Source organism: Meles meles, chromosome 21 (genome assembly GCF_922984935.1).
Source record: "Meles meles chromosome 21, mMelMel3.1 paternal haplotype, whole genome shotgun sequence".
NCBI lineage: Eukaryota > Metazoa > Chordata > Mammalia > Carnivora > Mustelidae > Meles > Meles meles.
In genome coordinates this window covers 7,115,021-7,142,798 of record NC_060086.1, presented here as the reverse complement: position 1 = coordinate 7,142,798, position 27,778 = coordinate 7,115,021, and the positions used below count along the sequence as shown (strand labels likewise).

The window sequence follows — 27,778 nt, the reverse complement described above, 5'->3', positions numbered from 1 at the left end:
ATTTATATGTCATCGTGGGAGAAATGTTCATATTCTTTACCCATTTTAATTGGGTTTTTTGTCTTTTTATTCTTATAACAGTTCTTTATATTGTCTGAATACGAGGGTGTTTTTAAATAGGATTTACAAATATTTTCTCTCATTCTTCGAGTGGTGTCTTCACAATCTTTTTCTTTTCAGGAATGTATGAACTTTTTTTATTAAAAAACACAGAATTGGGGGTGCTTGGGTGGTTCAGTGGGTGAAGCCTCCACCTTCGACTCAGGTCATGATCTCAGGGTCCTGGGATCGAGCCCCGCATCGGACTCTCTGCTCGGCAGGGAGTCTGCTTCCCCTTCTCTCCCTGCCTGTCTCTCTGCCTACCTGTGATCTCTGTCTGTCAAATACATAAATAAAATCTTTAAAACAAAACAAAAACACAATTACCTGTAGGTGCAGGTAATAACAGCAGTAAACCATTAATTGTGTTATCAGCTTAAACCAGTAAGCAATGGCTATACTGATTTTTGTTCATTTTCTTTGTTTTCTTGATAGTGGCCTTTGAAACACAGAAGTTTTTACTTCTGAAGTCTGGTTTATCTATTCTTTTGCTAACGTGCTTTTCATGTAATGTCTAAGAAGCCATTGTCTAATCCAAAGTCCTAAAGATTTACACTTCACGTTCTCTTTTAAGAATCTTACAGTGTTGCTCCTACATTTAGGTGTGTGGCCCATTTTATAAACTTTCGTATGTGGCTTGAAGTGGGAACCCAACCTCACTCTTCTGCGTGTTGACATCCAGTTGTCTCCGCACCTTCTTCTCCCTTTTTAAAAAGATTTTATTTATTTATTTGACAGAGAGAGACACAGCGAGAGAGGGAACACAGGCGGGGAGAGTGGGAGAGGGAGAAGCAGGCTTTCCGCTGAGCAGGGAGCCCGATGCAGGACTGGATTCCAGGACCCTGGGATCATGACCTGAGCTGAAGGCAGATGCTTGATGACGGAGCCACTCAGGCGCCTCCCCCAGAACCTTTTTTTTGAAAAGACTACTCTTTCCCTGTTGAATGGGGTTGGTCTCCTTGTTAAAAATCAGTTGACTACGGGGGCGCCTGGGTGGCTCAGTGGGTTAAAGCCTCTACCTTCAGCTCAGGTCATGATCCCAGGGTCCTGGGATCGAGCCTTGCATCGGGCTCTCTGCTCCGCGGGGAGCCTGCTTCCTCCTCTCACTCTGCCTGCCTCTCTGCCTAGCTGTGATTTCTCTCTGTCAAATAAATAAAATATTAAAAAAAAAAATCAGTTGACTACGGAAGTATAGGCTCGTTTCTGCACTTTCAGTCTGCGCGGTCAGTTCTGTTCTGTTGATCTGTGTGTGTCCTTACGCTATTACCACGCTGGCTTTGCTGCCGTAGCTTCGTCGTAAGCTTTGAAATTTGAAGGTGTGAGTCTTCCATTTTCTCTTTTTAAATATTGTTTTGGCTACTTGGCATCCCTTAAATTTGCATGTGAATTTTCAGGTCAGCTTGACTATTTCTGCAAAAAAGGCTGTTGAAATTTTGGTGGTGATTGCTTTGAATCTGTAGATCAGTTGGAAAATACTGCCTTAACTGTATTAAGTTTTTTGATCCATGAACATGGGATATATTTCCATTTATTTATATCCTCTTTAATTTCTTCAACAATACTTTGTAGTTTTCAATATACAGTTCTTGCACTTTAAATTTATTGTGACTTCATGCTGTTGTAAATGCAGTGGTTTTCTTCATTTTTGGATTGTTAATGGCTGGAATATAGACCTACAACTAATTCTCATGTATTAGTAGTGTGTCCTTCAACTTCTTGAGCTCATTTTTTTTTTTAACCTCTTTTTCTGAATTTTCAGATATTCTTTTTCTGAATTCTTCGGGCTTTCGATAATAAGATTATGAGCTTCGTCTTGACTTCCTGTCTTCCCTCTCCATAGGCCTTGCTGCTTCTCCACCGACGATCAGCGCCCCCGGAAGAGCAGCACCTGGTGGCAGCAGCCAAGCTTCTCGTTCTCCTTAACCTGTCCTTGACGTCCCTGAAGCTGGAGCGGCCTACCACGGCCTTGCGCTATGGAGAACAAGCTCTGATCATCAACCAGAAGAATGCTAAGGCCCTCTTCCGGTGTGGACAGGTGTGCTGGAGGCCAGGGACTTGAGAACAAATGCCCGAGAAAGGATAGCAGCGGTGTTCAGCTTGGGCCCTGGGAAAATGCTGTCTTTCCTCACCAAGTGTATTTGTAAAACTCTCTTCTTTTACAGGCCTGTCTTCTCATGACTGAGTATCAGAAGGCCCGGGATTTCCTAGTCCGAGCCCAGAAGGAACAGCCCTTCAATCACGATATCAACAATGAGCTGAAGAAACTGGCCAGGTGAGACCTATGTGCAGGAGCACAAGAGGCAAGAGGCGTGTGCCCCGCCTGGGGTTCTGGTCTCTCCTTGGCGGTAAAGGACTGATTGTGAGCGTCGCCCTGCGTGTGTTAGGAGACAGCGCCCCCTAGAGCTGGCTGTGTGAAGTGCTTCGTTGCCGGGGAAGTGGGACAGTCCTCCAGACTCCAAGTGTGGATCATTTCCCTTCTCCCTGTTCCCCACTTTCTACCCCCAAAGCAAGCACCCTAAAACAGCTGGGCCGGTGTAATTTTTAAGAAGGGCCTTGTTCTTCCGCAGCTTCTCCCTACTTGCCATCAACTGAAAACCACTGTTCTTAGCAGACGGCAGAAAGGTGTCCTGCAGATCCTGTTGGGTCTGCAATGGGTCTTTGAGGTCTGACTCCTACCCCCAGGGTGACTTACTGTCACACAAGTAGGCTCTGTACCGGTGTTTCAGTCATACAACACTTTGTGGTTATAGACATCGTCTTCAAAATTTTCTACAACGATTATATCGCCACATAAATAGTTGTCCGTAATTCCAACAGCTCGTAGTTTATCCACTGTCTTTTTAGATGTTTTGCTGTCCTTCTGTATCATGCCTGTTGACGTTCAACGTTTACTCTAGTAGATTGCTAGTTAAAGCTTTTGATGCTAAAAAAAGTCACAGGAGTGTGTACCTCTTATATTTACATCCATTTGATATATTTCAGGCCTTTTGGGACTGTCCAGCAATCTCTTTTGTGGTTTTTTTCCCTTTAACTGAAACGATTTTTTTAAAAATATCTTTAAGTAATCTCCATACCCATTGTGGGGCTCAAACTTACAACCCCACAGTCAGAGCTCCATGCTCTACCAGCCGAGCCAGCCAGGCATTCCCGTTTGCTGGTTTTTAAAAGTGTCCTGTCAGTCCCACCTAGGATGCCAAAAATAACAAAAAGGTGTCCTGCCAGGATGCTTGTACGTTAGATGTAGAAATTTTGGAATCTGACCATTCTGTAGCAAAGAAATCTCAAGATAAATTCGAGGCCACAAAATATAAGGCCACTTGGCAAGACACCGAGTCCGGCAGGCCTGACAGTGGCTCCCAGCCTTTAAGGCTGCAGTCTTCTCAGATCGTGGGCTTTTTGTCCAAGGGCTTCTTGAACGGCCTCTGAGGTAGAGGTTCACTACGACTGTCCCCTCGGCGGGGAGCCCGGCGACTCCCCCACCTCTCCAACCTGCCTGCCTTCCCCTCCCGATTCACTTCAAGACCTGCTGAATTTTCAGCCTCTCTGGCCCAGAGGGCGGTGTTCCAGCCACCAGATGTCACCTCCTGCAAAGACAGACGTTCTCTAACTGGCGTGTGTTCCCGTCTCCAGCTCTTACAGGGACTACACAGATAAAGAGAGAGAAATGTGTCACCGAATGTTCGCTCCTGACGCTAACGGCTCTACAGTAGGAGAGAATGGAAGGTAATCAAGGGGCTGAAGCAAAAAAGGCTTCAGGATTTTGCCCAGTATATGGAAGGATCGTTGCTCTCCTCGGGCCACCAGGGAACAGTGGCTGTCTACAACAGACCATAGATGGGAGTAGAAAGTTCCTTGTGGTGGCTGATGGCACAGTGACCATGTGGAGTGCCTTCTCGGGAAGGTGATCAGGGAGAAGACTGGAAAGTTCCCCCGGATTTGGAGTTTAAATGGATGGGTGTAGGAGGTCTTAAGCTTTAAAATTAAAAAGCTTCCCATGTTTTATGGTAGCCTCTCCCTCACAGGAGCTTAGAACACGAACCTGTGAATGTAGTCATTAATGGGATGGTTTATCTGGGCTTTGAAACGAAGAGGAATGCCTTAATCTGGTTTTTCCTGAAAGCCTCCAACACCACTTTACAATTAACACTTGTTAACGAGGACAAAAGTCCAGATGTCGAGGGACAGGGATGGGCTGGGACTCTTAAGTTCTGCTTACTGTGAGTACGAGAGATCGGAGGGTGTTAGAACCCCCGGAGAGCAGAACCGAACCTTCCCGCAGCAGCAGACACCCTGCGGTCTAGCGGGCACAGGGTTAAGGTTTCCCCGGGAGTTCGTGAGTGGACTCTCTGGTCTGGTTTACTATTACTTAAGAAAATTAATGGAGAAAAGAATCACCTGCCTTAAACACTAGCTTAGCTGGGTAGATAACTCCGCTCTCTTGAGAGAAGTTAAACAAGGAGCAACAAAAAAACAGCTGCCGAATGGGCCCATGGCAGTAAGTCTCCCCTTTGTTACCACTTACATCTCTCAACAAAAGAGGTTTGAGAGAAGGCGGCCGTGAAAAGGCCCGTTCATCCCAGACGTTTTCACAAGTGTTCTAAAAACTGCTTTTCTCGGCCCTGTCGAAAAGAGCCAGTCGGTATCAGAAGTCGGTGTTGCCTTTATCATGGACTCTGACACTGCGACCTTGGTCTTCAGGTCTTTCGGGGACATGGGAGCATTTGTAGGTCTTCTGAACGGAGACAGGAGCCAGAGGACTGCTCCTGTTTGGCCGCTTTTAACGTGTGGCAGGAAGGGGGGGTTGCTGGCGTTCTACCAGACATTTTGGACTGTCATCTGACGTGTCCTGCCGTTTAGCAAACACCCAGCTCTTCCAGGGTCCGTCCTGGAAACAGATCTGGGAAAATCCGTGGGGCAGCTGCTTCTTGCCATCTCTACCCTCCCCTCACCCCGCCCCCAGCTGTCTGTGTCTCTGAGGCCTTTGGGACCTGATGAGTTGTTAGATGGTTTCCAAGATATTCCTACGTCTTGGGTGTGTTGTCAAGTTACCAATGATTGTGTTTGGGTCTAAAAAAGCCGTTAGTATTCTACTCCCACTGCTGTTGAGATTTTTTTTTTTAACTTTTTAAAGATTTTATTTATTTATTTGATAGCGATCACAAGTGGGCAGAGAGGCAGGCAGAGACAGAGAGGGGGGAAGCAGGCTCTCCGCTGAGCAGAGAGCTCGATGTGGGGCTCGATCCCAGGACCCTGGGATCATGACCTGAACTGAAGGCAGAGGCTTTAACCCACTGAGCCATCCAGGTGCTCCCGCTGTTGAGATTTTAACATATTTTGGCCTCTGGGTCTTTGGTGTTCTCTATTCTACACTCTTTTTCTGTTGTACTTGTGACTAGTCAGTCACTTAAAACATACAAGTTTTCAGATTCTTTCGACCAACCTAGTCTTGACAAAATTCGTTTTTTTCAAGATGTTAAATCCCCGTGATCTGTCTTCTGAGAGTTGATCCTTCTGGTGGCATGAGCGGTCTCTCAGTTAACGTTCTAGAAGCTTCTGGTCATAACAGACTATGCTTTTTGAGATCAGAGGCCAAATACAAGGCTTTGTATTTTCTAGCATCTGAAACCGTGCCCAGCACATGACGGGCACTCAGTAAGTGTTGGTTGGATCAAGTCTAAAGTAGCCGAAATGCTAGACCAGCCTCTTTGAAACCACATCCTCCAGGCTGCCTCTCGTATTGGCTGTCAGGACACTCGCCCTTGCCAGGGACAGAAACCTGTCTTCAGCTCGCGCTGGCTAAGAAAGAGATTCGCGGAAGGGATTTGGGGGAACTCGCAGAATCGGAGCTGTTGAAGACCCAGGTCTTGGACTGGTGGAGACCTGAAGCCCTGAAGGCCTCGAGGACCTCGTCCCATCTCTGCCACATGCTCTCCCACCATAAAGCGTGCCCAGGGGACCCTTCCACAGCCTTCCTATTTGAGACCGAACGCTCCCCTACCCCATACCTCCCTCTTCTTTCTGTACCCACCAGGGCTTTTTTTTTTAACAGCTTGAAAAATCCCAGAGCTGGACTCTGGCCCTTTGGGGCGCATAGAGTCCCATGAGGGGCGCCCCTTCCTAGCGCCACAGAGTAGGGATGGGGGGAGCAGTGACAAGAGGGCTGCTTGTCCCAGAGAGCAAGGGGAGGAAGAGGATGGGCAGATCAAAGGGCAGGCGCCCAGCAAGGGCATGTAGCAGTGCTCATTGCTGGTGACCTCCCGTGTCGCTCTCTTGGAAACGGAGGAGTCGGAGGAATCCAGCGGCTCCTGCTCTGTGGGGAGCTCAGTGGTGCCAAGGAGCAGACTTTTCCCAGCTTCCACGGTGCCGTCCCTACCCTTCATTTGGATTTGCAGAGGGCAGGTCAAACACACACAGGAGCTACGACGTCAGGCCGGAAATCAGCCTTTTGACTCGTGCGCACCGGGAGAGCTGAAGGCTGATGGCAAACCTCAGCCTCGGGCTGCATAAGCTCTTTCCGCAGCGGCCTTGGGGCCGCGATCGGGACTCATAGCTCGTAGTGCCCTCGTTCAGACCTTCCATAAATAGACATTTCCTAACCCTTCACTTGGCTAAGACCTTCGCCGCTCCATCCCCAGTACTGCTGGTTCCATCAGGGACACCAAAGAGCTTTCATAACCGGTGCCCACGTGGTTGGAAACGCTTAGCGCTAACAGTGTTCCAACTTCCTAACCGTTTTCCTGACTCGGTTTCTGTGCTTTTCATTGCTCACTTCGGTTAGAGTTTGAGCGTGTCCTTCCCATCCTAACATGCCGGCATCGGAGAGCCTCGCCGTACTTTCATTGTGTCTGGAAAACAGATGTAAAGTGAGCGCTTTTGTGATCTTCAGCTGTTTAAAGGGTTGACGTGAAATAGACACGTTCACTCTGTCGCTTCCGAAGGACGGGACCTGTCAGCGAACTTCCAACACGAAGACAGAGTTTGGCTTCCCGTGGAAGATTTACTCTCTTTAGTATATGTGCTGCCGAAGCGAGCACGAAGATTTACTCTCTTGCCTCACCCGCCGTGTCATGACGTTCCTCCAGCATGGGGAACGCACTTGGGAAAGGTGCTGCTTGTGACTGATTTTTTGAAGAAGGCCCTATTGGAAGCATCTGCTCACGGGCCAGGCTTTCCCACAGTCCTGCGGGAACATGGGTGGTCTTGGGAGCTGGGGCTTCCTGTTAGGGTCTGTCTAAGCAGAGCCAGAGGCCCTTTGGAGGAGGGTGACCGTGTGACGAGGTCACCTTCCTGGTCCGTCCTGCTCCTACATTCCACCGTCCGGGTGTCGCCAGCTTTCCGAGGATGGCGGCTTCCATCCTTAAAGTACTTTTAGTGCCGGTGACTTATGAAGTGCTCTGCTTAGCATTAGAAAAAGCACATAGGGAAACGAAGCGGGAGAGATCTGGTTCCAGAGCAGAGGTGTTGGTTCAGAAAGGACCCAGTGCGACTCCTAGTTGGCCACGGCCACTGGTGGCCCTTCTCCACTCCTCGCTCCTGCTCGAAGTGCCTCTTGCCAGCGGACTGTATTCAGGCTCCGTGGTGGGCAGCGGTGGCCCAGGAGCAGTCCGGTCCTGCCGCTGCGGTTCTGGTCTGCACAGGGAGCTCTTCCGGGGAGGACGGGGTGATCCGTGAACTCACAGAGCACCTGGGGAGTGCCCTGAAGAGAAACCGCCTAATCAGAGAAAACCTCCTTGGAGCCTGGCCTCAAGGAAGGGTGGCCTTGGGGACAGGCGTGCAGGCTGGAGGAAAAGACCAGGAATTCAGAGCCGAGGTCCATTGTGGATCGGGTACTGTCCCAGCTTCTCGGTCGTCCTGGGAATGTGGGCTGCGTTCTGCAGGAACCAGAGGACGGGGAAGATGTGCTCTGCCCCGCCCAGGCTGAACAGCCGCTGAAGGCGGGCGGGTGGGGGGGCGGGGACGTTTGAAGGGCAAAGTCTGGCAGGTGGCGGGCGGGCGTTGGAGAGGCGGTGACAGCCTGGAGGGAAGCGTGGGAGCAGGACTAGAAGGGAGGCAGGAGTGTGAGGCCTCCCGTCTGGAATGGCTGGGAGGGAGCTTCTGTCAGGAGGATTCTAGTGCCGGATGGGAATTTAGCTGGAGCAAGAGGACCTGTGGGCAATGGTAGAAGGGACTGAAACTGTTCTGGAGAAGAGAAACTTTAAGGGCGGGGGGCAGGGGGGGCAGAATTGGGAGGTCAGAGGTGATCCTGGTGCACACCGGGAGTGACGATGGGGAAAGCTTCTTGGAGAAGGCAGAACTTGAACGCGTTTACAAGGTTAACTGGTTAGGTCTGGAAGGATCGAGAAGACTCCCTGACACGGCCATCTGACCTGGGCATAGTTTTGCACAGTTTGAATTGTTCTCGGCTTTTGGTTTGTCTTATTTTCCTTCCGGGTTGTGTTGGTAGCGTTACTTACCGTGTATTCATTTTTTTCTTCATTTTGATCAAAAGATTTACTAAACATTTTCAAAATATTTGTTAAACAATGTCTGGGTCAGACATTCTCTTACATGTTTTATGTGGATGAATTCAACATGTGTGTAAATAGGCGTCCTCTCCCTTTCATCAACAAGTTCATGGGAAGGGGCTCACCTGGCAAGGTTACGTAACTAGTAAGTGAAACACCCAGAGTCAAACCCTGGCCCTGAGCCACCAAGTTGGGGGGAAAAAAAAAAAAAGGATTTACCAAAGGAATCCGATTTTAACTTCTGTTTCTCCTGGGCATTCTTCCATGTAACTAAATATTTTGTATTCCATGTAGCTAAAATACTGTGTTTATATTGCGGTTTCTTGATTTTTTTTTTGTTTTTTGGTCGGTTTTGGACTAGTATCGGTTGACTTCTTGTTGTGATATACAATATTATTTCTTTTTTTTAAAGATTTTATTTATTGGACAGACAGAGATCACAAGTAGGCAGAGAGGGAGGCGGCGGGGGGGCGGGGAGCAGCTCCCTGCTGAGCAGGGAGCCCAATGTGGGGCTCGATCCCAGGACCCTGAGATCATGATCTGAGCCGAAGGCAGAGTCTTTTTTTTTTTTTTTTAAGATATTTATTTATTTATTTATTATTTATTTGACAGAAAGAGAGAGAGATCACAAGCAGGCAGAGAGGCAGGCAGAGAGAGAGGAGGAAGCAGGCTCCCAACTGAGCAGAGAGCCCAATATGGGACTCGATCCCAGGACCTTGGGATCATGACCTGAGCTGAAGACAGAGGCTTTAACCCACTGAGCCACCCAGGCGCCCCCCAAAGGCAGAGTCTTAACCCACTGAACCACCCAGGTGCCCTGCTATGCATTTTTTTTTTTTTAAAGAGTTTCGTTTTTCCTACAATTTCAAACTGCATTTGTTTTTGGTTTTTGAACTATTTGCTTTTGTCCTTACCTCTTCAAAAACTGGGTGGTACCATTTATTCTATGACTCTTCCTTTCTTCTCAGGGCCCTCCCTCTTGGAAATCTCCCATTCTGTGTAACTGTCTGTACAGTGTCCCATAGGCCAGAACATCGCTGCCATTCTGGGATTTCTTTTTTTCTCCTGGGTTGCATCTTCTATCTACTGGATCTCTTCTCCTGGTTTACTTTCTTGTTCTGATATTCTCAAGTAACAGCCAAAAATTGGATATACGATTTTTCACCTCCTTACACATCCAACACACATTTGATTATAAACATAGAGCTGGGTATAGACTTTAGAATGAAAAGAACCCCCTCCACACTTGGAGCCTGTCCGCCAGCTGAAAGCTGCCTTCCTCGTTAGAAGCTGTCCCCCTATTAGGATTTGCCCCCTCCCCGTTATAATCTATCTCCCTGCCCAGACCCCACTTAAAAGATCTCCACTCTCCTACTGCGCCTCCCTCCACACCCAGCCCTCACAGCTTCCCCCCAACTCCGCTCAGCCCCCTCCCTGCAATGGCCCTCCTGTCAGTACTCCGCCCTCCAGAGCTCCTCCCCAGTAACTGGGGTGTTGGTAAAAGTATTTCTCTTTGTTTTTACCTTCTCTAGAATTTCACAGTAGTGTGTCCAGGTGCCCTCAGGAGCTCAAGTCCTTTATTTAGGCACCTGAATTCTAGAGGTTCAGGTTCTTGAGAGCTAAGCAATTCCAGATTTCTTTAATGACGTTTTCCTCCCTTTTTTTTTTTTCCTTCTCTCCTCTTGTTCTAGGACTCCTATTCGTCAGATGTTGGACCTTCTGCAAGGAATCTCCATGTCCTTCATGTCTCGTTAAAGTCTTCTCTCCCCTTCCCTCACCCTCCAGGGAAACATCCTTCATTTTCCATATCTCTTGTTGATTTTAGTTCATTCCGGCCAATCATGTATCTGAAACCACAAGATCTTCTCAGATTTCCCTTTTTCATAGTATCCCAATTCCCCTCCCACCCCGGCTTTTCTGTTATGAAAAATTTCAGGCTTCAGCAAGTGGAAAAATGGGATTCCCCAGTATTTAGAAGTTCATTTTTTTTTATTTTTTAATTAACATATTATGTATTATTAGCCCCAGGGGTACAGGTCTGTGAATCACCAGGTTTACACACTTCACAGCACTCACCATAGCACAAACCCTCCCCAATGTCCATAACCCACCACCCTCTCCCTACCCCCTTCCCCCCCAGCCCCCCTCAGTTTGTTTTGTGAGATTAAAGTCTCTTATGGTTTGTCTCCCTCCCAGTCCCATCTTGTTTCATTTATTCTTTCCTACCCCCAAACCCCCCACGCTGCATCTCCACTTCCTCATACCAGGGAGATCATATGATAAAAGTCTTTCTCTGATTGACTTATTTCGCTCGGCATAATACCCTCTAGTTCCATCCATGTCATTGCAAATGGCAAGCTTCCATTTCTTTTGATGGCTGCATAGTATTCCATTGTGTATATATACCACCTTTTCTTTATCCATTCATCTGTTGATGGACATCTAGGTTCTTTCCATAGTTTGGCTATTGTGGACATTGCTGCTATAAACATTCGGGTGCACGTGCCCCTTCGGAGCACCACATTTGTATCTTTAGGGCAAATACTCAGTAGTGTGATTGCTGGATCGTAGGGTAGCTCTATTTTCAACTTTCTGAGGAACCTCCATGCTGTTTTCCAGAATGGCTGCACCAGCTTGCCTTCCCACCAACAGTGTAGGAGGGTTCCCCTTTCTCCACATCCTCGCCAGCATCTGTCATTCCGGACTTGTTAATTTTAGCCATTCTGACTGGGGTGAGGTGATATCTCATTGTGGTTTTGATTTGTATTTCCCTGATGCCGAGCGATGTGGAGCACTTTTTCATGGGTCTGTTGGCCATCTGGATGTCTTCTTTGCAGAAATGTCTGTTCATGTTCTCCAGCAGTTTTAACAGCTCTCAACATAAAGCCAGTGTTTGCGTCTCCGACCCCACATACTTCTCCGCACCCCTAGCACGGTCGGGTTAATTTGAAGTGGATCCCAGTAATGCTGCCCTTTCATCCACAGGATTTCCCATTTCCCTGCGTATCTCTCGAAGATAAGGACCATCCCTGTACATTTTTCTCTTGTTCCGTGAAATGTTTATTTTTCTGCCTATTTGCTTTGACCTTTCTCTTTTCCATGTTGTAGACTCTCCACAAGTTGGTGTTTTCTTGGTTGCCTATTCAAGTTCAAGAATGTAGCAGGTAAAAAATAGGCCAGGAGTCCTTATACGTGGGCGGCGTATCCACTCCTCCTTCTTAAGGTGGGAGCCAACCAGAATGTTCTGGGATCCTTTGCACTGGGTACCAACTCTTAGAGTAGCCTCCCCCATTTTTCCTCAGGTAGATCCCCCCGAAATAGTGGGTACAAGTGCTATGTCATCGTAATCCATATATCCCCAATTTCTGTGAAGTTGAGCAGCTTTTTGTGATTTTCTCGGCCCTCTGTATTCTTTGTGCCAACCTCTCTGAGGTTGAATGAGCTCAGGCCCACTCTTCTCTTGGGTCTTTTTAAGTACTGATTTGTTAAGAACCCATTTTCACGTGAAGGATGTTAATTAAGTGTTTTGTACATTCGAGAATCTTCTCCCAGCTGTGTTTTGAGTATGTGTATAGTTAGTTGTGTCGCTGTTTCTGTATGGCTTTGGGAATTCCTATTTGCTTATGCTTGAGCTCTGAGAGTAAGCCAAGGTCTGTAGTGAGTGGACAGGAGTGCTCGGGCCCAAGGGTTTTCTACCATTCTTCCTGGAGGCTGAGCTGTCTGTAGTGCTTCGTAATAGTCACAAGCCCATTAATCTCCCCAGCAATTCTGAGGGAGAAATTATTGTTTCCACTTTGCAGATTTGGGAAGGAATGAAGCTCAGAGAATTAGACCCTTCGCTGTGGAGGTCTTTGTGCTTACGTATAAACTACGGTGACCATTTTCTTTGGATGTGAAATTTAAACCTCAGATGAAATTGGAAGCTTTAGTCTATTCAGCAGCTTTCTTCAGTTGGTGTTACCCCCGGGGTCCGTGTATTTTTCTCCCTCTCTTCGATGTTTATGAATTTCTTCCTTTTTCTCCGCTTTCCATACTTAAGCTGAAACCTTTGAGCTGTAGAATTAAGAGGATTGAGCTATTCGGGCATGGGCAGCCTCAGGAAAGGAGTATCTTAGTATATGTGCTGCCGAAGCGAGCACAGGAAAGGAATATCTTAACAGACTTTTAAAAAAATGTTGTCTCGGGGCACCTGGGGTGGCTTAGTGGGTTAAGCGTCCAACTCTTGATTTCAGCTCAGGTGATGATCTCTAGGGGTCGGGAGATCGAGCCCCATGTCGGGCTCCACACGCAGCACGGTGTCTGCTTGTCCCTCTCCCTCTGCTCCTCCCCCCAACTCGAGTGTACAAGTGTGTGTTCTCTCTCTCTCTCTCTCAAATAAACTAAAAAAAGGAAATAAAATAAGAAGTGTTTTGTCGGAAGTTAGAAGCTGCGGAGTACATTCTTGCAGCTGAAATTCCGAGATCTAGTCCTGGCTCAGAGAGTTGGCCTGATAAAGTGAGCACGAAGCAGCAGGCCCCACAGCCTGATGCCAGCCCTCTAGCCAGCGGTGTCCTCTGGGGTCAAGGGTTCCCTTGCTCCAAAATAGCCTTCCTGTGTCCGGGCCGAGCTGGTCAGTTGCCAGGAAAGCGCGGAGAGCAAATCATCATTTCCCCACAGCATGGGAGTGGATCCAGGTGGGGAATTTACTTGATCCCCCCTCTTCCTGAAGAGATCAAGAAGAAACTCTCAAATCTACTCTTGAGTCTATAAAGACGATTCAGGTCTCCAGTGAGACTCGTCTGGGTCCCAGACAAATAATCACTTCTTTAGAGGTAGTTTCGTAATTTTGTGTATCATTAGTTCTTCCGATTTTCTTTCTCTGAATTTCCACTTTTTTTTTTTTCTCCTCAGAATGTAGTTGTAGTTTCTCAAGGGTTACTGGGCCAGGCAGGCATCATCCCCTGTTGTCTGATGAGGGCCATGACGTTTCTCAGGCAAACGGTTAGACACAGTCCCTTGATCTTTTGAGTATCTGTGAAATGCCTTTCCTCCCAGCTCAGGAGGTATCATTGAAGTCCTCCCTTTGTTGTGTGACTATAAATAACTCACTTAGGTTGGCACCTTTTCATTCTGCCCCTTCCTGGGAAAGCATTTCCCCTGGCAGAGTTTTTCTGGCCCCTTTACCTCTCTTCACATCCTCTTTTGGCAGCTGTAACGGGCCCCAAACCTGCTTCCTACTAAGGTTCACTTCAGTGGGTTGTGTGTTCTTTGTGGCCAAGGTCTCCTTCATTGAGTTTCAGGAGATAACTAGGCTCCTTTTTCTAATTTTCAAAATCAGTGATTATGGAAGTGCCCTTTACCACTCGTTACGGGGTTGAGAAATGGGAAATGTGGCTTCTCCGTCTTCATGCCCTTGCTGTGACCCTGGCCAAGTCCATTAACCCCTCTGGGCTTCCGTTGCGTCATGAAATACACACCTGGTTTTGAAATGAAGGTGGCAGCTGGGTGGCATTTTTTACCTCTTTGACCACGTACCCGGTGCCTTCGCCTTGGCACTGCGGCCGCTGGTGGCCGTGAGCTCTGACTGTGGCCACCAGAGGGAGGGCAGCATGGCTGTGTGGTGGGTCCTGGGCTCCCCTGATGGGGGGGGGGAGCACCCAGCCTCGGGGTGGGGGGTGCTCTCTGGCTCAGGTTAAACCTAGAAAGGCTGGGCTTGGGGGACCACTCAGGGAGCTGGACAGCATTCCCAGCAGGTAGGGAAGGCGACGGAAGGGCCCCCGAGTCGTGCCAGCAATAAGAAGTGGAGGGATGTAGCCGAGGGAAGGGGCAGGTTGCTGAGGGCCACCAGAGGGAGGCCAACCTGGGACAGCCTAGTAAGGGTCGGTGTGGAGCCCGAGAACCGGGGCCAGGATGGGGAGCGGCAGGTGAAGGAGGGCCTGTCGGTGAGTGTCCCCTTTGAACAGCCGCCTGGCAGGGTGGGGAGCAGGAGGGACGAGCTGGAGGACCTCCCAGGCCAGAGCAGCGCGTCACAGGGTTGGAATGGGCCAGGGCTCCTTCTCCGATGCTTCACCCTCCTCTGGAATCACTCGAGATACCCAGACTAGGTTCTTCCGAGTGGCCGAGTCATGTGTTCGAAGAAACAGGCCCAGTGAAGAGAACAGCCTCAGAGAGGGTCTGTGAATTTCCACCGTTTATGTACGATGTCGGCGCGTTCTCTGGCATTTCCAACAGGGATCTGCAGCTCTCCTTGGCTTTTTCGAAGACCCGCTGTTGCCATCGTTCCTCACGGATGCCGCTCCAGGCTGACAGTCACTCACTCTGGTTCCCTGCGGTGGCCCTCGAGGGAAGGGCCGTGGATGGGGCTGGGAGACAGGGCAGGGCTGGCACCTGACCCCGTGGGAACCTGCTCCCCCTGCCCGGCCGGCCCCAGGGCTTTGTCTCCAGCATCAACATCCTGGGCGCTGCGGCCTCCGGCTCAGGCTTCCAGGATTACATCACTTGGGCTTCTCTGTTACACTTTCACACTCTTCTTTGATTACCGCTCGCTGTTATGCGCGATTATTGTAGACACGGATCATGTCCTTGCTGGAGTTTCGACTTCGCGTTGGCTGCCTCTTCCCCAGGCCTGGGTTTGCTGCCCTCGGCGGCCGCTTGTTTAGTTAGTACTCATGGAGTCCGGCCGGCTGGAACTTGGGCTGTGTCCCCTGCCTGAGTCTGGTGGCCTTTGTCTTTGTAGTTGTCCCGGCTTATCTTTCCCGGAGCCTTGGAGACAAGGTGACCTCTTTCTCTGGCTGTGCCTCAGTGTGCTACCGGAATCGGATTTGCAAAACGTGAACTTTTTCATTTGGATACCTTTTCATGTATGCTCAACTGTTACTTTTTATTGGTTCCCATTTGAAAATTCGACGAACTGAACCCCCTCGAATCCCAGCGTCTGATCCTGTCCGTTATCTCTGCCATCAGCGCGCCTGGGGACAGCTTTGCGCTGAATGAATATTGATCACAGGATTTATGTCTAACGTCATTTCGTGCAACACACACTAGATTGAGACATTTTTTCCTCTTTTTTCAGTTGATTCTTATTAAGCTTTTCCTTGTGGAGATTTTCAAACCTAAAGGTAGAAAAGGCCGACATGCCGATCTGCCCGTGTATGCATTACCCATCTGACCATTACCGGCGTCCTCGCTTCGCTTTTTTTCCCGCCCACCCCACACCCACAACTTCTCGTCAGTGTTTAAATTATAAAAATGCAGGCTCCTCGGGTGCCTGGGTGGCTCAGTGGTTTGAGCCGCTGCCTTCGGCTCGGGTCATGATCTCGGGGTCCTGGGATCGAGTTCCACTTCGGGCTCTCTGCTCGGCAGGGAGCCTGCTTCCCTCTCACTCTCTCTGCCTGCCTCTCTGCCTACTTGTGATCTCTCTCTGTCAGATAAATAAATAAAATTTTTAAAAAAAATGCAGGCTCCTGGGTGGCTCAGTGGGTTAAAGCCTCTGGCCTTCTGGTTCCATTTTAAATGAAGTTACCTTTTACCATTTTTTTTTTAAGATTTTGTTTATTTGACAGAGATCATAAGTAGGCAGAGAGGCAGGCAGAGAGAGAGGGAAGCAGGCTCCCTGCTGAGCAGAGAGCCCGATGCGGGGCTCGATCCCAGGACCCTGAGATCACGACCCGAGCCAAAGGCAGAGGCTTTAACCCACTGAGCCATCCAGATGCCCCAATAAATAAAATCTTTTTAAAAAAATGAATTATAAAAATGCCACATGCTTACAGTTTAAAAGGAAAGGGTTGAAGTTGGAGTATAAATCTCCTAGTTCCCAAGCCCACTCTCCAGAGGTAACCAATGTTGATGTTTTCTATGTATCCTTCCTCAAGGGTTTTTTGTGAAGATTTGAGAAGGCGGGTGTATATGCATTTCCTCACAAATAGGATCCTGTATTTTGTAGCATACTGCGTTTAAATACATTTTGGGGGTTCCTGACTCTCCGAGCAGCATGTGACTCATGACCTTGGGATTGTGAGTTCACGCTGCACATCAGGCACATAGAGATTTGCTTAAAACACATAAATAAAACTTAAATACGTTTCGGGTGATCTCTGAGTTAGCACTCAAAGAACTACCACCTCATTTTTAAAAATCAGTGAGTTCGGGGCGCCTGGGTGGCTCAGTCAGTTAAGTGTCTGCCTTTGGCTCAGGTCGTGATCACTGAGTCCTGGGATCGAGCCCCACATCAGGCTCCTTGCTCAGCCGGAAGCCTGCTGTTCCCTCTCCCTCAGTCCCAACACCCTTCTTGTGCATGCTCTGTCTCTCTCTCTCTCTCTCTGACAAATGAGTAAAATCTTAAAAAAACAAAAACAGAAACGATGAGTAGCATTCCATCCTAGGAGGGCATTACAGTATTTTCCCCCATGAAAAAGAGCATGAGTAGGAGAGAAGAGGCCGAGGCAGAGGCCAAAGCAGAATCCCAACTGAGCAGGGAGCCCGCCACGGGGCTCCATCCCGGGACGCTGAGATCATGACCAGAGCCAAACGCAAACACTTAACCCACTGAGCCACGCAGGTGCCCAGTATTAGAATATTCTTGACAGTAACAGGAGATGCTGTAGTTCCTGTCCCCACACCCAAGCTTTCTGTGACAATAAGTGTATCCTTGGGTTGTGATCTGTACTTCTCTGACTGAACTAGCTGTTACTAAATCGTCTCTTCGGTGGCTGTACCAATTCACGTCCCCTCTGGCAGTATCTGAGAGAGAGTGTCCCATACCTTTGCTCTCATTTCTACTGTAAGTTTAATCTTTGCCAGTTTGATACATCTGGGAGGGGACCTCAGAAGTAGCATGTCCCTGATCAAGCATCTTTTCACATGTCTCCAGAGTCAGGTGTCCTTTCTACAAATATTGCCTGTTTCCGTGTAACTGAATGCCTTTGTGAATTTTTTTTTTAATTTTTTTTATTTTATTTATTTGTCAGAGAGAAGGAGAGAGAGAGAGAGCACACAGGCAGGCAGAGGTGGAGAGAGAAGCAGGCTCCCTGCCGAGCAAGGAGACCATGCGGGACTCGATCCCAGGACCCTGGGATCATGACCCGAGCCGAAGGCAGCGGCTTAACCCACTGAGCCACCCAGGCGTCCCGCCTTTGTGAATTTTTTAGGTTTTTTTTTTTTTAAGATTTTATTTATTTGACAGACGGACATCACACGTAGGCAGAGAAGCAGGCAGAGAGAGAGGAGGAAGCAGGCTCCCCACTGAGCAGAGAGCCCGATGTGGGGCTCGATCCCAGGACCCTGGGATCATGACCTGAGCTAAAGGCAGAGGCTTTAACCCACTGAGCCACCCAGGCACCCCGTGAATTTTTTAGTTTTTTGATAGTGGTCAGTTACATTACTTGGTCACTTGCTTCCCTGAATATTCTAGGTGTATGATCGTCCTATCCAGATATTTCTACCAGTTGCATTTCTTATCTTACTCAGAGGCCGGTCTAAGCCTGTGGGCTAGTGCTTCTGGAGGAGGGTTGGATAGTGGTGACAGCCGCGAGCACCCTCGTCTTTCCCTACTGTGATGACGGAACTGTCACTCCCAGCTCGTGAGTGTGTTGGGGACTTCGGGGTGAGATAGTCGTCTTTTTATCACGTTAAGGAAATGTTTTTATTAAAAGCTTTTCTCAGGAGTGGCTGGTATCAGATGCCTTCCTGTCACAAAGATCAGCGTGTTTTTTTTTTTCTTTTACCGTTTGACCTGCTGTTCATGTTTTTATAATACTGAGTCTTTGATGTGGCAGGGACAGAAATATTGTGCATGTTTAATTGGTTGCTTGGGGAGAGCAGCGGAGGTCCTCGTACACCAAAGGACAGTTGCTTCCCTAAGAATGCACATCTCTGGGACCTGGTATAGTGAGAGACCTTGAAACCGAGTGGGAGAGTTTGAAGTGAAAGGAGGCTGAATTTGCTCCTCCTCCCAGGTTAATAGGCAGCTTGATGCCTCAGAGGGAAGAGTGTGAGGAAACCTTGGACTTCGGACCCCAAGAGCCGGGGAGAAGAGGGTGCGATGAGCCCGAGCACAACTTCTGTGGATGGAAGGGCTCCCGGGCCGGTGGGCTAGGGCAGCCAGGGGCACCCAGCTCGGGGTGCTGGTATGCGGGTGCCCCCCTCCTGGGGACTGGAGTTCAGGAAGCGCTCGCGCCTGTAGGATGGGCGCCGTCATCAGGTTCTCACGCTGGATTACTAAGAAAACTTCTCCACATTTACTTGTTGTCGATTACATTTCCCCGTAATCTAGCAAGAAAGGTCTGTGTCCTTCTAGTATTTCTAGAGTTCTTCTTTATGTTTAGAGTCGTAAAACTGTTGGCAGTGTATTTCTATCCTTAATTTGAAGCAGGGATAGAGGTCTTTATTTTTTATTCAAATGTCCGAATAGTTGTACCAGAGCACCCAGCCGGCTCGGTCCCTAGAGCGTGCCACTCTTGGTCTCAGGGTTGTGGGTTCAAGCCCCATTTGGGTGTAGAGTTGATTATTTTTTCAAGATTTTATTTTTACGTAAGTAATTGTACCAGAATTTCTGTTTATGGACTTAAAATGCCATATATGATACCTAGAACAAAGGGTTCACATCTGTATACGGTAAATTAACTCCTTCGCTTTAACGGTAGAATGACTCTTGTTTGTGCGACAAACAGGTAGCCTTAGTAGTAGAATGACTAAACTGTGCTCCGTGGGCCTGGGGCCGTCGGTCCCCTTCCCAATTCTGGGGCTTGAGCTCTGTGTTGATTCACCAGTAGGTTCTGGGCCTAAACATTGCAAGTCCTGCTGGGCCTCAAACTGGACAGAAGTGGCCAGTGATGAGAAGCAATGTCACATGGGTCTTGGCCCCAGGGCTGGCCGTGTCTCGGGCCGATTGCGTCAGGGGTCCCGCCAACGATGGGGAAATTACCGCGAGCCTGCTGTTTTCTCCGGGACTTCGCTGGGCTCGGACAGGAAAGCGCTTTGGCTGTTTCTGCCCTCGTGCCTCTGACCCAGTCATACCCCCGTCCTCTCCTTGTCCGGCTGCCCAGCCGAGGACCGCAGATGCTTCCCGCATCAGTGGCCGTGGGCAGGGGGTCTCATTCCAGCCGGGCAGGGCAGTGTTGACTGGAGCCCACACATGGCCCGTCCAGCACAATGGCCTTACTCTGGTTGTACGTAGCTGGCAGCTTGGGTTCGTGGAGGGGTCAGTGGGGTGGGAGGTGCTGCCCTGTGGAGGGTGAAGCTGCCAGTGTGCAAAGGCCTGGACCAGGAACCCGGCACCACCTCGCAGCTGCCACCACGGGGTCCTGGGCAGAGCGGTGCGACAGCCCGGCTTAGAGGGGACTGCTCGCCCCGCCCCTGTTCCTATGCCGCTGCGGGCTCTTCCCAGGAGCAGCCAGAATCCCCTCGCTTCTCATAAAAGTTGTTGCTGTGCTCAGAACCTTCAGTGGTGCTTGGGTAAGACCGGAAAGTCCTGCCTGAGTTCTCTGTGGCCCCAGTGACGTGGCGCCTGGCTGCCAGTCAGCGTCCCCGCCACCTTCCCTCCCCTCGCTCACCCCATCCAGGCCACCCCCAGCTTGCCGAGGTGTCGCCCTCGCTCCAGTCGCGTGTGCGGCTCCCGGCGTCTGCATCCTTGTTCCCGGAGCCTGGAGAGCCGCCTCCTGGCTCTTCTCGGGGCTCCGTCTGCCTAAACGTCCCCTCGGAGAGGTCTTCGTGTTAAAGAGCAGCCGCGTCACCCCGCATCCCCGGAGCCTGCTTGCTCTCTAGTAACACTCATATTTTTGTGTGTGTTCATCTCTTTATGCCACTAGAAACCAGTTCCGTAAGAGTGGTAACTCTGAGATTGGTAAGGCGAATGTCCGGGGCGCCGTGTTCTGTCGTCTGCGGTGAAGGCCAGCACAGGCTTCGAGATTTCAGTGAGAAACGACACCGACAGCTGGAGGAGGGAGCCTCGGCCTTCCCCTCCGGCCTCGGCCTGTACCCACCTGCTGCTGTGGTCACCCGCGGGCCGGGGGGACGGGGGGGCGCAGTCAAGGGCTCCTCCGCTCTCGGACACCCCGCTCTGTGCGCCGGGGCAGGAAGGGTCCTTCCTCGCACCTCTGCTCCCACTGGCGCTGGGAATGCCCTGCCGGCCTCCCGGGCCTTCGCGGGCCAGCCTGCTGCAGCCGCAGGGCCGGAGCGTGGCTCCAGAGCGTGGCTCCGGGCAGCCGGGAGCAGGGCTGGGGCGGGGAGGGGGTGCAGGCAGAGACCGCGGGGCGGTCAGTAGGCTGGTACAGGGGCGGCAGCAGGTTCCAGCCCGCAGATCACCGGCCCGGCCGGCCCGCAGTGACCACGGGAGCGTTGTGTTATGGAGCCCGACACAGATGAGGAAACCGAGAACAGCCGCAACGGCGGCCCCCAGGACTTGAGCAGGGGTCTTCGGTCTCTCCGCACCGCTGTGTGTCGTCTGTCTGGCACTGTGACGCCACTGGGGCCGCGTTGCCGCCCTGACAGGTTCGTCCAGGCTCCCGGTGTGGTCGCCTCCCGAGCGGCTTGTGCCGCCCCAGCGGGTGTGACAGGCGTTAGCGGTCGCCGGCTGAAAAGCAGCTGCTGAAAGTATTTGATTCTTTGAGGGTGTTTTTCACATCTTTAAGTGGCTGAGGAAGTGTCCCTCCTTGGGGAACAGTTGAGAATTTCTAAAGGATAAAGCTGTGCCTCCGTTCGAAAATTAGTCTTTTATTTTGGGGTGTCCTCTGAAAAATGAAGTTGAGCTGGATGACCTGAGGGTCCTTTCCGTCCCGATCTTCAGAGACCGTCCCGTGTTCCTGATTTAAAGTGTCAGGGCCCCCACGCTTATCAGCTGCCATTTCCCAGAGCCCACCGGGCCGGGGCTGTACAGCATGGCCTCTGTCGCCGGATCCCGCCTAGCGTCGTCACCGCAGACCCAGCCAGGGCCAGCTTTGGCTCTAGGACCGGTGACTGTGGCGGCATGGGACACCTCCTGGTGACGACTGCTCTGCGCTGCGCAGCTGTGTCCTGTCGCGTCTCTAACTGCTGCGTTCGATTCCTAGATCCTTCAAGTGACCTGCGGACGGGAGTGGCCAGGCTGCTGGAGTTCTCCATCAGCAGGGCTAGGGAGCTTTCTGGAAAGAACGCCTCGGCACACGCTGTGTGGCAGGGACGTGCTTGGAAGTCGGGGCTGGAATTCCACAGCCCTGGGCCGTTGCCTCATCTCTGATTGACGCTGCTGAAGTGTTTTCACAGGTGCCGTTTTCTGTTTCACGTTTTCATACGCAGAGTAGGGGAAAGCGTAGCTACTGATGAGTAGAAAATGCTGTTTTTTTTTTAAAGGCAGTTTCTTGTTTTGTTTTGTTTTTTCTAAATGGACTTAGTCCTTGGCTTTTCGCCCAGTCCCAGCCCCCCTTCCGGCTGTTAATGTCCCTGGGTAAATTCAAAGAGAGATCGCTTTGTGTGTTTTATACGTTTTCTGTTTTAGGGAGAGAATTATGTTACACACGTTTTTGTTGAAAATAAATAAAACCTTTCTCTGTCCTTGCAAGGTCCAGTGTAAACTAATGGTGTGAATTCAACTAAACTTGTAAAGTCATTCGGTGGGGTAGAGGGTAGAGGGACAGCCATTCATTAAGACCCGTTGGACCAGCAAAAGCCAGAACTGGTTTCTTTTCTAGAGCCAGAGCGGTTCTTTCCAGTGTTATCCAATAAGGCAATGCATGAGCACTGGGATTGGGGCTCCCTTGTCCCCCCTTCTGTGGGGGACTGCTGCTCTGGGGTGAATCCTGGAGAAACCTGGGAGCCACCAGTCCTCGGGCACTTGGCTCCCCCTGGGCTGGTCCTGAGGCCACGAACACTTGGCTGATGGTACCCAGGTCTGCTTCAAGCTTCATGATCTTTTTTTTTTTTTTTTTAAGATTTTTATTTAACCATTTGATACACAGGGCGAGAGCACACAAGCAGGGGAAATGGCAGGCAGAGGGAGAGAGGGGCAGGCCCACTGAGTGGGGAGCCCAATGTGGGGCTTGACCCCGGGACCATGACCAGAGCCGAAGGCAGGTGCCCAACTGACTGAGCTCATGATCTCGACCTATCACCTGGGGGCAGGTGTCCCTCAGTCCCTCCAGGTTCAGGAGGCCCAGACCCAAACCACCCCCTTGCCCCACGCGCGCAGCCCACCCAGCCTCCTCTGCCGTGCCCTGTCTCCCCAGCCAGCAAGGGCATCCACCCAACTGCCCTTTCGTCCTTGGCCTCTGGTGCAGCTGCATGGCCCTGCCGTCCTAAGTGCCTCTCTGCTGTCTACACTCCTTAGCCTTCTCCGGTCTCCTCTGCCTCCGCTCTGGCTGCTTCTCGCCTGTCCTCGGCCTGGCCTGCACCCCCAGGACACGCACATACACACGTGTGGTACAGCAGCCTGGAGCGCTGCCCACTCCCCGCTCGCAGCTTTCCCCACTTTCCCTCGGAGGAGACTTGCTGGGGGCATTAGCCGGGGCGGGGGGTGGGGCGGACATGGGTGTTTCGGGAAGATCATTGTGTGGCGGAGCCTTTTGGGGAAGACCGTGTGAATGTGTTAAAAGTTTCAGAACACATGCTCCTCAGCTCAGCAGTCCCCCTTGTAGGACTCTGTCCTTCCGAACCACTTATATTTGGGGACTAAAAGTACGTTTGCTGTGCCACCGTTGAGGATGTGGCAGAACTGGGAGCAACGTGAGTCCTTCCGAGGGGGGCGGGAGCAAGATCAGAGCGCGGCTACCCTGGGGACACGCGGCTTTGAGGACCCGGACCCCGGAGAATGACACACGGAGTCGGAACGCACTTCCGCGTGTAAGTGACAAACTGGAAGAGCGTGCGTCGCCCTCACAGGGCCCTTCTGGCCACCGCGAGAGATCGGGGGTCCACGTTTCGCTCTTCGGGCTTCTGTGTTGGTTACGACAGATCTGTGTGTTACTGGCGTCATCAGAACCCGGGGACCTGGCTGCAGGCGCTCTGCGGAGGATGGGGTCGAGGGGCGGCACGGGGCTGGGAGCCGGGACTGCGGTGGGAGCCCCGAGGCACTGGTCCCCTCCGGTCCCATCAGGCAGTTTGTTCTCAGTAAACCACCTTCCGCCGGGTGTGGGCTTGGAGGTGCGCGGCCGGGGCAGGTGCAGAGACAGAGGCAGCGGCGCCCCTCCGTCCCCACGCGTTGTCACAGGTCCGTGCGCGGCCGCCCCGTCCCGTCACTCTCTTCGCTCAGACAGCCCTGTCGCCCTGCTTCGGGTGTCTCTGTCTCCCGTTCTCATGGCACGTGTGCACCAGGAGCCGAGGGGACGTCCGCCTTCCCACGGCCTGGCGGGCTGTGCCGGGTCAGGGTAGGGACAGCTGCCATCTGTGGGGCCAGCCGGGGCCCTCTCAGGATGGCTTTGTTCATTCTTGGGGCAACTCTGTGAGGCAAACTTCCCCAGGAAGCAGGAAACTGGCTTGGGGCGGGGACCGAGAAACCAGCCGAGAGGGGTGCCTGGGTGGCTCAGTCGGCTGAGGGCCCGACTCTTGATTTCAGCCCAGGGTTGTGGGATTGAGTCCCGTCGGGCTCCACGCTGGGCCTGGAGCCTGCTTGAGATCCTCTCCCTGCCTCTCCAAAATAAAGATAAGGAGACCCAGAGCCCTTCCCCACCCCACGCTTCCTTGGGAGAGCCTGGGTGTTAGTAACCGCCGCCCTTCCCGCCGGGCTGGTTGGGAGGGGGCCTCGGCCCGCACAGGCCTTCCTCCATCCGCACAGCTGCGGCCAGGGGGTGGGGGGTGGGGGGAGCTTGCTCCCCTTCCTCCAGCCCCCCCCCCCCCACGCATCTGCCAGCACCCGGGCCCACTTAGTGTCTCTTTGGAGAGAAGGGGCTGAGGCCCAGGGGAGGAAGGACTCGCCCCGGGCCAGGCCTTGTGGCTAGAGCTGAGCGAGGACTGGTTGAACTTTCCACTGGGGCGTCCAGAACCGCTCGCCTCTGTCTTCGGAAAGGATTTCCGTGCTCGGCCCCGTTCTCCAAGGCCAGCGGGCCGGCGGACTCTCGCTGAGCAAACCAGGCAACAGGTGGCGACATAACCCACTGTATGCTTCCCTGAGCGAGCCCGGGGTGGGGGCCCCCAAGAAACCGCAGCCCACCTCGCCACAGCCCAGCTACCCTTCGTGGGAGGCGGTGGCCGGCTGAGAAGGGCTCTGGGCTTCCCTCTGCCCTCCTGCTCAGGGGCCCCGAGCCACAGCTCCAAGAGTCCCGCCCTTTGCATCCACGGAAAAGGCAGCCAAGACAGGGCTAAACGCGAAGGCAAAGGCGGGAGGGCCTGAGACCCAGACCCTCCTGTCAACAGCCGGGCACCCTAAGGCTCTCCTTCCCCAGGGAAACCAGAGCCACTCCGCATCCTCTCAGGCCCAGGGGTCAGGCTGGCTGCAGGGAGAGACGGCTCCCTCCTCCTTCCTCACCTGGTGAAGAAGCTAACCTCGAGCTCTCTAATCCCTTGGGTTGACCAAAGAGATTAGAGACCCAGAAATCATGGGTCATGATGATGAAGTAACAGTATGCGCCGTCGGACTTAAGCCAAAGCATCAGTTAAGCAAAAAAAAAAATCCATGTGTGTTTGCGTGTCTCTGTGTGTGTCTCTGTGTGTGTCTCCGTGTGCGTGTTCACACACACGCAATCATGGGTTTGGGCCTTGGAGGCAAACGTTGTGGAAAAACTGTTAGCAGGTAACACAATAGGATATAAATATTATAATAAGCCAAAAAATGTTTTATCGTCCTTATAAACATGTTTTTCATTCCCTTCTAGCCAAAAGCACAGCTGGGGGTGGGGAGGGACTTCAGCGGGATCCCCATGTCCCTGGCTCCCTCCCACTGACCTTCCCCTCACTGCTCTCGTCAAGGTGGGAACGCCCTGACACGTCCATACCCAGCAAATCCACATCCGGAAACAGACCGGACTTGGGGGCGAGTGTGGCTTTGGGCTGCTCTTGGAGAAACCCCAGGAAACCAGGACAGCACCAGGAGACAGGCTGCAGACAAAATGGCTACACTGGAAAAGAGGGATTCTGGAAGAGGCGCCTCGAGACCCCAGAAGGAAGCCCAGACTTAACTCCTGCCAAGTCACTGGGCATCTCTGTAGGGACCCCAGGGGCCCTGTGCCAGGAGGGCGTTCACTCGGCCATGGGTGCTCCGTGGACACCAGCTGAATCCAAATAGGAATTCCGGAAACCTCGTGTGGGTTTCTAAGAAACTTTTTTTTTAAGATTTTATGTATTTATTTGACAGACAGAGATCACAAGGAGGCAGAGCAGCAGGCAGAGAGAGAGGAGGAAGCAGGCTCCCCGCAGAGCAGAGAGCCCGATGCGGGGCTTGATCTCAGGACCCTGGGATCATGACCTGAGCTGAAGGCAGAGGCTTTAGCCCACTGAGCCACCCAGGCGCCCCAATTGGAGGTAAACTGTGAGGTGGGTGAGTGGGATAATGTCTCACCCTTGCCTGAACTTGAGGACTAGGCTTCCCAAACTCTCTCCTGCTTGTTCAGTGGAGCTCCTGAGTCCCCCACACTGACGGAGTGACCCTCGACACCCTAGCAGGAGGGAGATTGTCATTTCCCTCAGTTGCTGCCACGCCTGCCCCCCCCACCCCCCAGTCCCCTGAGGCAGACTCCCAGGCCCTGCTGTTCTGCCTCCCGCTCCCCCTCACCCCGTGTCTCCAGGGCTGAGAGTTTTGCTTCCTTAATGTCCCTGGTGTCGCCTCTACTCTTCCTTCTTGCCCCGCTGGCATCTGAACTAACCTTGATCACTTCCCAGCGGCCTCCCCAGTCCAGTCTGGGCTCCACCATCCTCCTCCACCTGCTAGTTCTGTCCTGCCCTGACTTCAATGCTTCGGTAGCTCCCAGTAGCCGTTGAGATAAAGTTCAAACTCCCTGATTTAGCTCAGAAGGCCTGGCCCCCCTCCAACCACTGTCTGCCAGGCGCCCTGCCTCCCAGCCACACTGAGCTGTCGTCTGTCGGTCCCGAACCGTTCACGCCGGCCCACACCTCTGCTGCTCTAACCAACCTGCATTTCAACTCCTTTCCCAAAGCTTAGTTTAAGATAGGAACTTTCCAGGGGAAGCCCCCAAGTCTCCCGAGCCTACAGCGGCAGGACTGGGAGTGAAGACACACGTGTCCCCAGCGACCATCGGCTGTCCCAGCAAGCATGGAAAAGGGGCCGCTAGCTCAGCACAAGAGTGAATCTCTCTCCCCCGCCAATCCATCAAATGAAATCACAGAAACTATCTTCTTTAGTATTAAAATGTTTCTCGTTTTTAAAAATCTGGATAATTTCGGGGTGCCTGGGTGTCTCAGTGGGTTAAGCCTCTGCCTTCGGCTCAGGTCGTGGTCTCAGGGTCCTGGGATCGAGCCCCACATCGGGCTCTCTGCTCAGCTGGGAGCCTGCTTCCCTCTCTCTCTCTGCCTGCCTGTCTGCCTACTTGTGATCTCTCTGTCAAATAAATAAATAAAATCTTTTTTAAAAAATCTGGATAAGGGTGCCTGGGTGGCTCAGTGGGTTAAGCCACTGCCTTCCGCTCAGGTCATGATCTCAGGGTCCTGGGATCGAGTCCCACATCAGGCTCTCTGTTTGGCAGGGAGCCTGCTTCCTCCTCTCTCTCTGCCTGCTTGTGATCTCTCTCTGTCAAATAAATAAATAAAATCTTTAAAAAAAAAAACTGGATAATTTCTTTATACAAAACCACATACATAAGATAGTTAAAAATACATACAAGGGGGGACCTGGGGGGGCTCAATCAGTGAAACATCTGCCTTTGGCTCAGGTCATGATTCCAGGGTCCTGGGATCAAGCCCCACGTTGGGCTTCCTGATTCTGCCTCTGCCCCTCACCCTGCTTGTACACATTCTCTCTCTTGCTCTCTCAAAGAAAGTCTTTAAAAAATATATATATGCGTATGGGGCGCCTGGGTGGCTCAGTGGGTTAAGCCTCTGCCTTCAGCTCAGGTCATGATCCCAGGGTCCTGGGATCGAGCCCCGCATCAGGCCCTCTGCTCATCAGGGAGCCTCCTTCCTCCTCATTCTCTACCTGCCTTTCTGCCACTTGTGATCCCTGTCTGTCAAATAAAATCTTTTAAAAAAAAAATATATATATATGCATAAACCTGGATGGGGGAAGGACTTAAAGCTTAATCCCCTCTCCTCCAGGCAGCCTTTCCTGACCACCCTAACCTAGC

At 51.6% G+C, this 27,778-nt stretch overlaps 1 protein-coding gene across 1 annotated transcript in view; it reads left to right on the top strand.

The window, feature by feature from the left end:
* The window catches only part of FKBP6 (FKBP prolyl isomerase family member 6 (inactive)), a 40,907-nt gene that overhangs the window by 6,766 nt on the left and 6,363 nt on the right, over window positions 1–27,778 (top strand). The window contains exons 6-9 of the mRNA XM_045994144.1: window positions 1,940–2,134; window positions 2,262–2,371; window positions 3,730–3,822; window positions 21,429–21,723. Coding sequence (XP_045850100.1) covers window positions 1,940–2,134; window positions 2,262–2,371; window positions 3,730–3,822; window positions 21,429–21,723 — 693 coding nt within the window. The remainder of the gene's footprint in view (window positions 1–1,939; window positions 2,135–2,261; window positions 2,372–3,729; window positions 3,823–21,428; window positions 21,724–27,778) is intronic.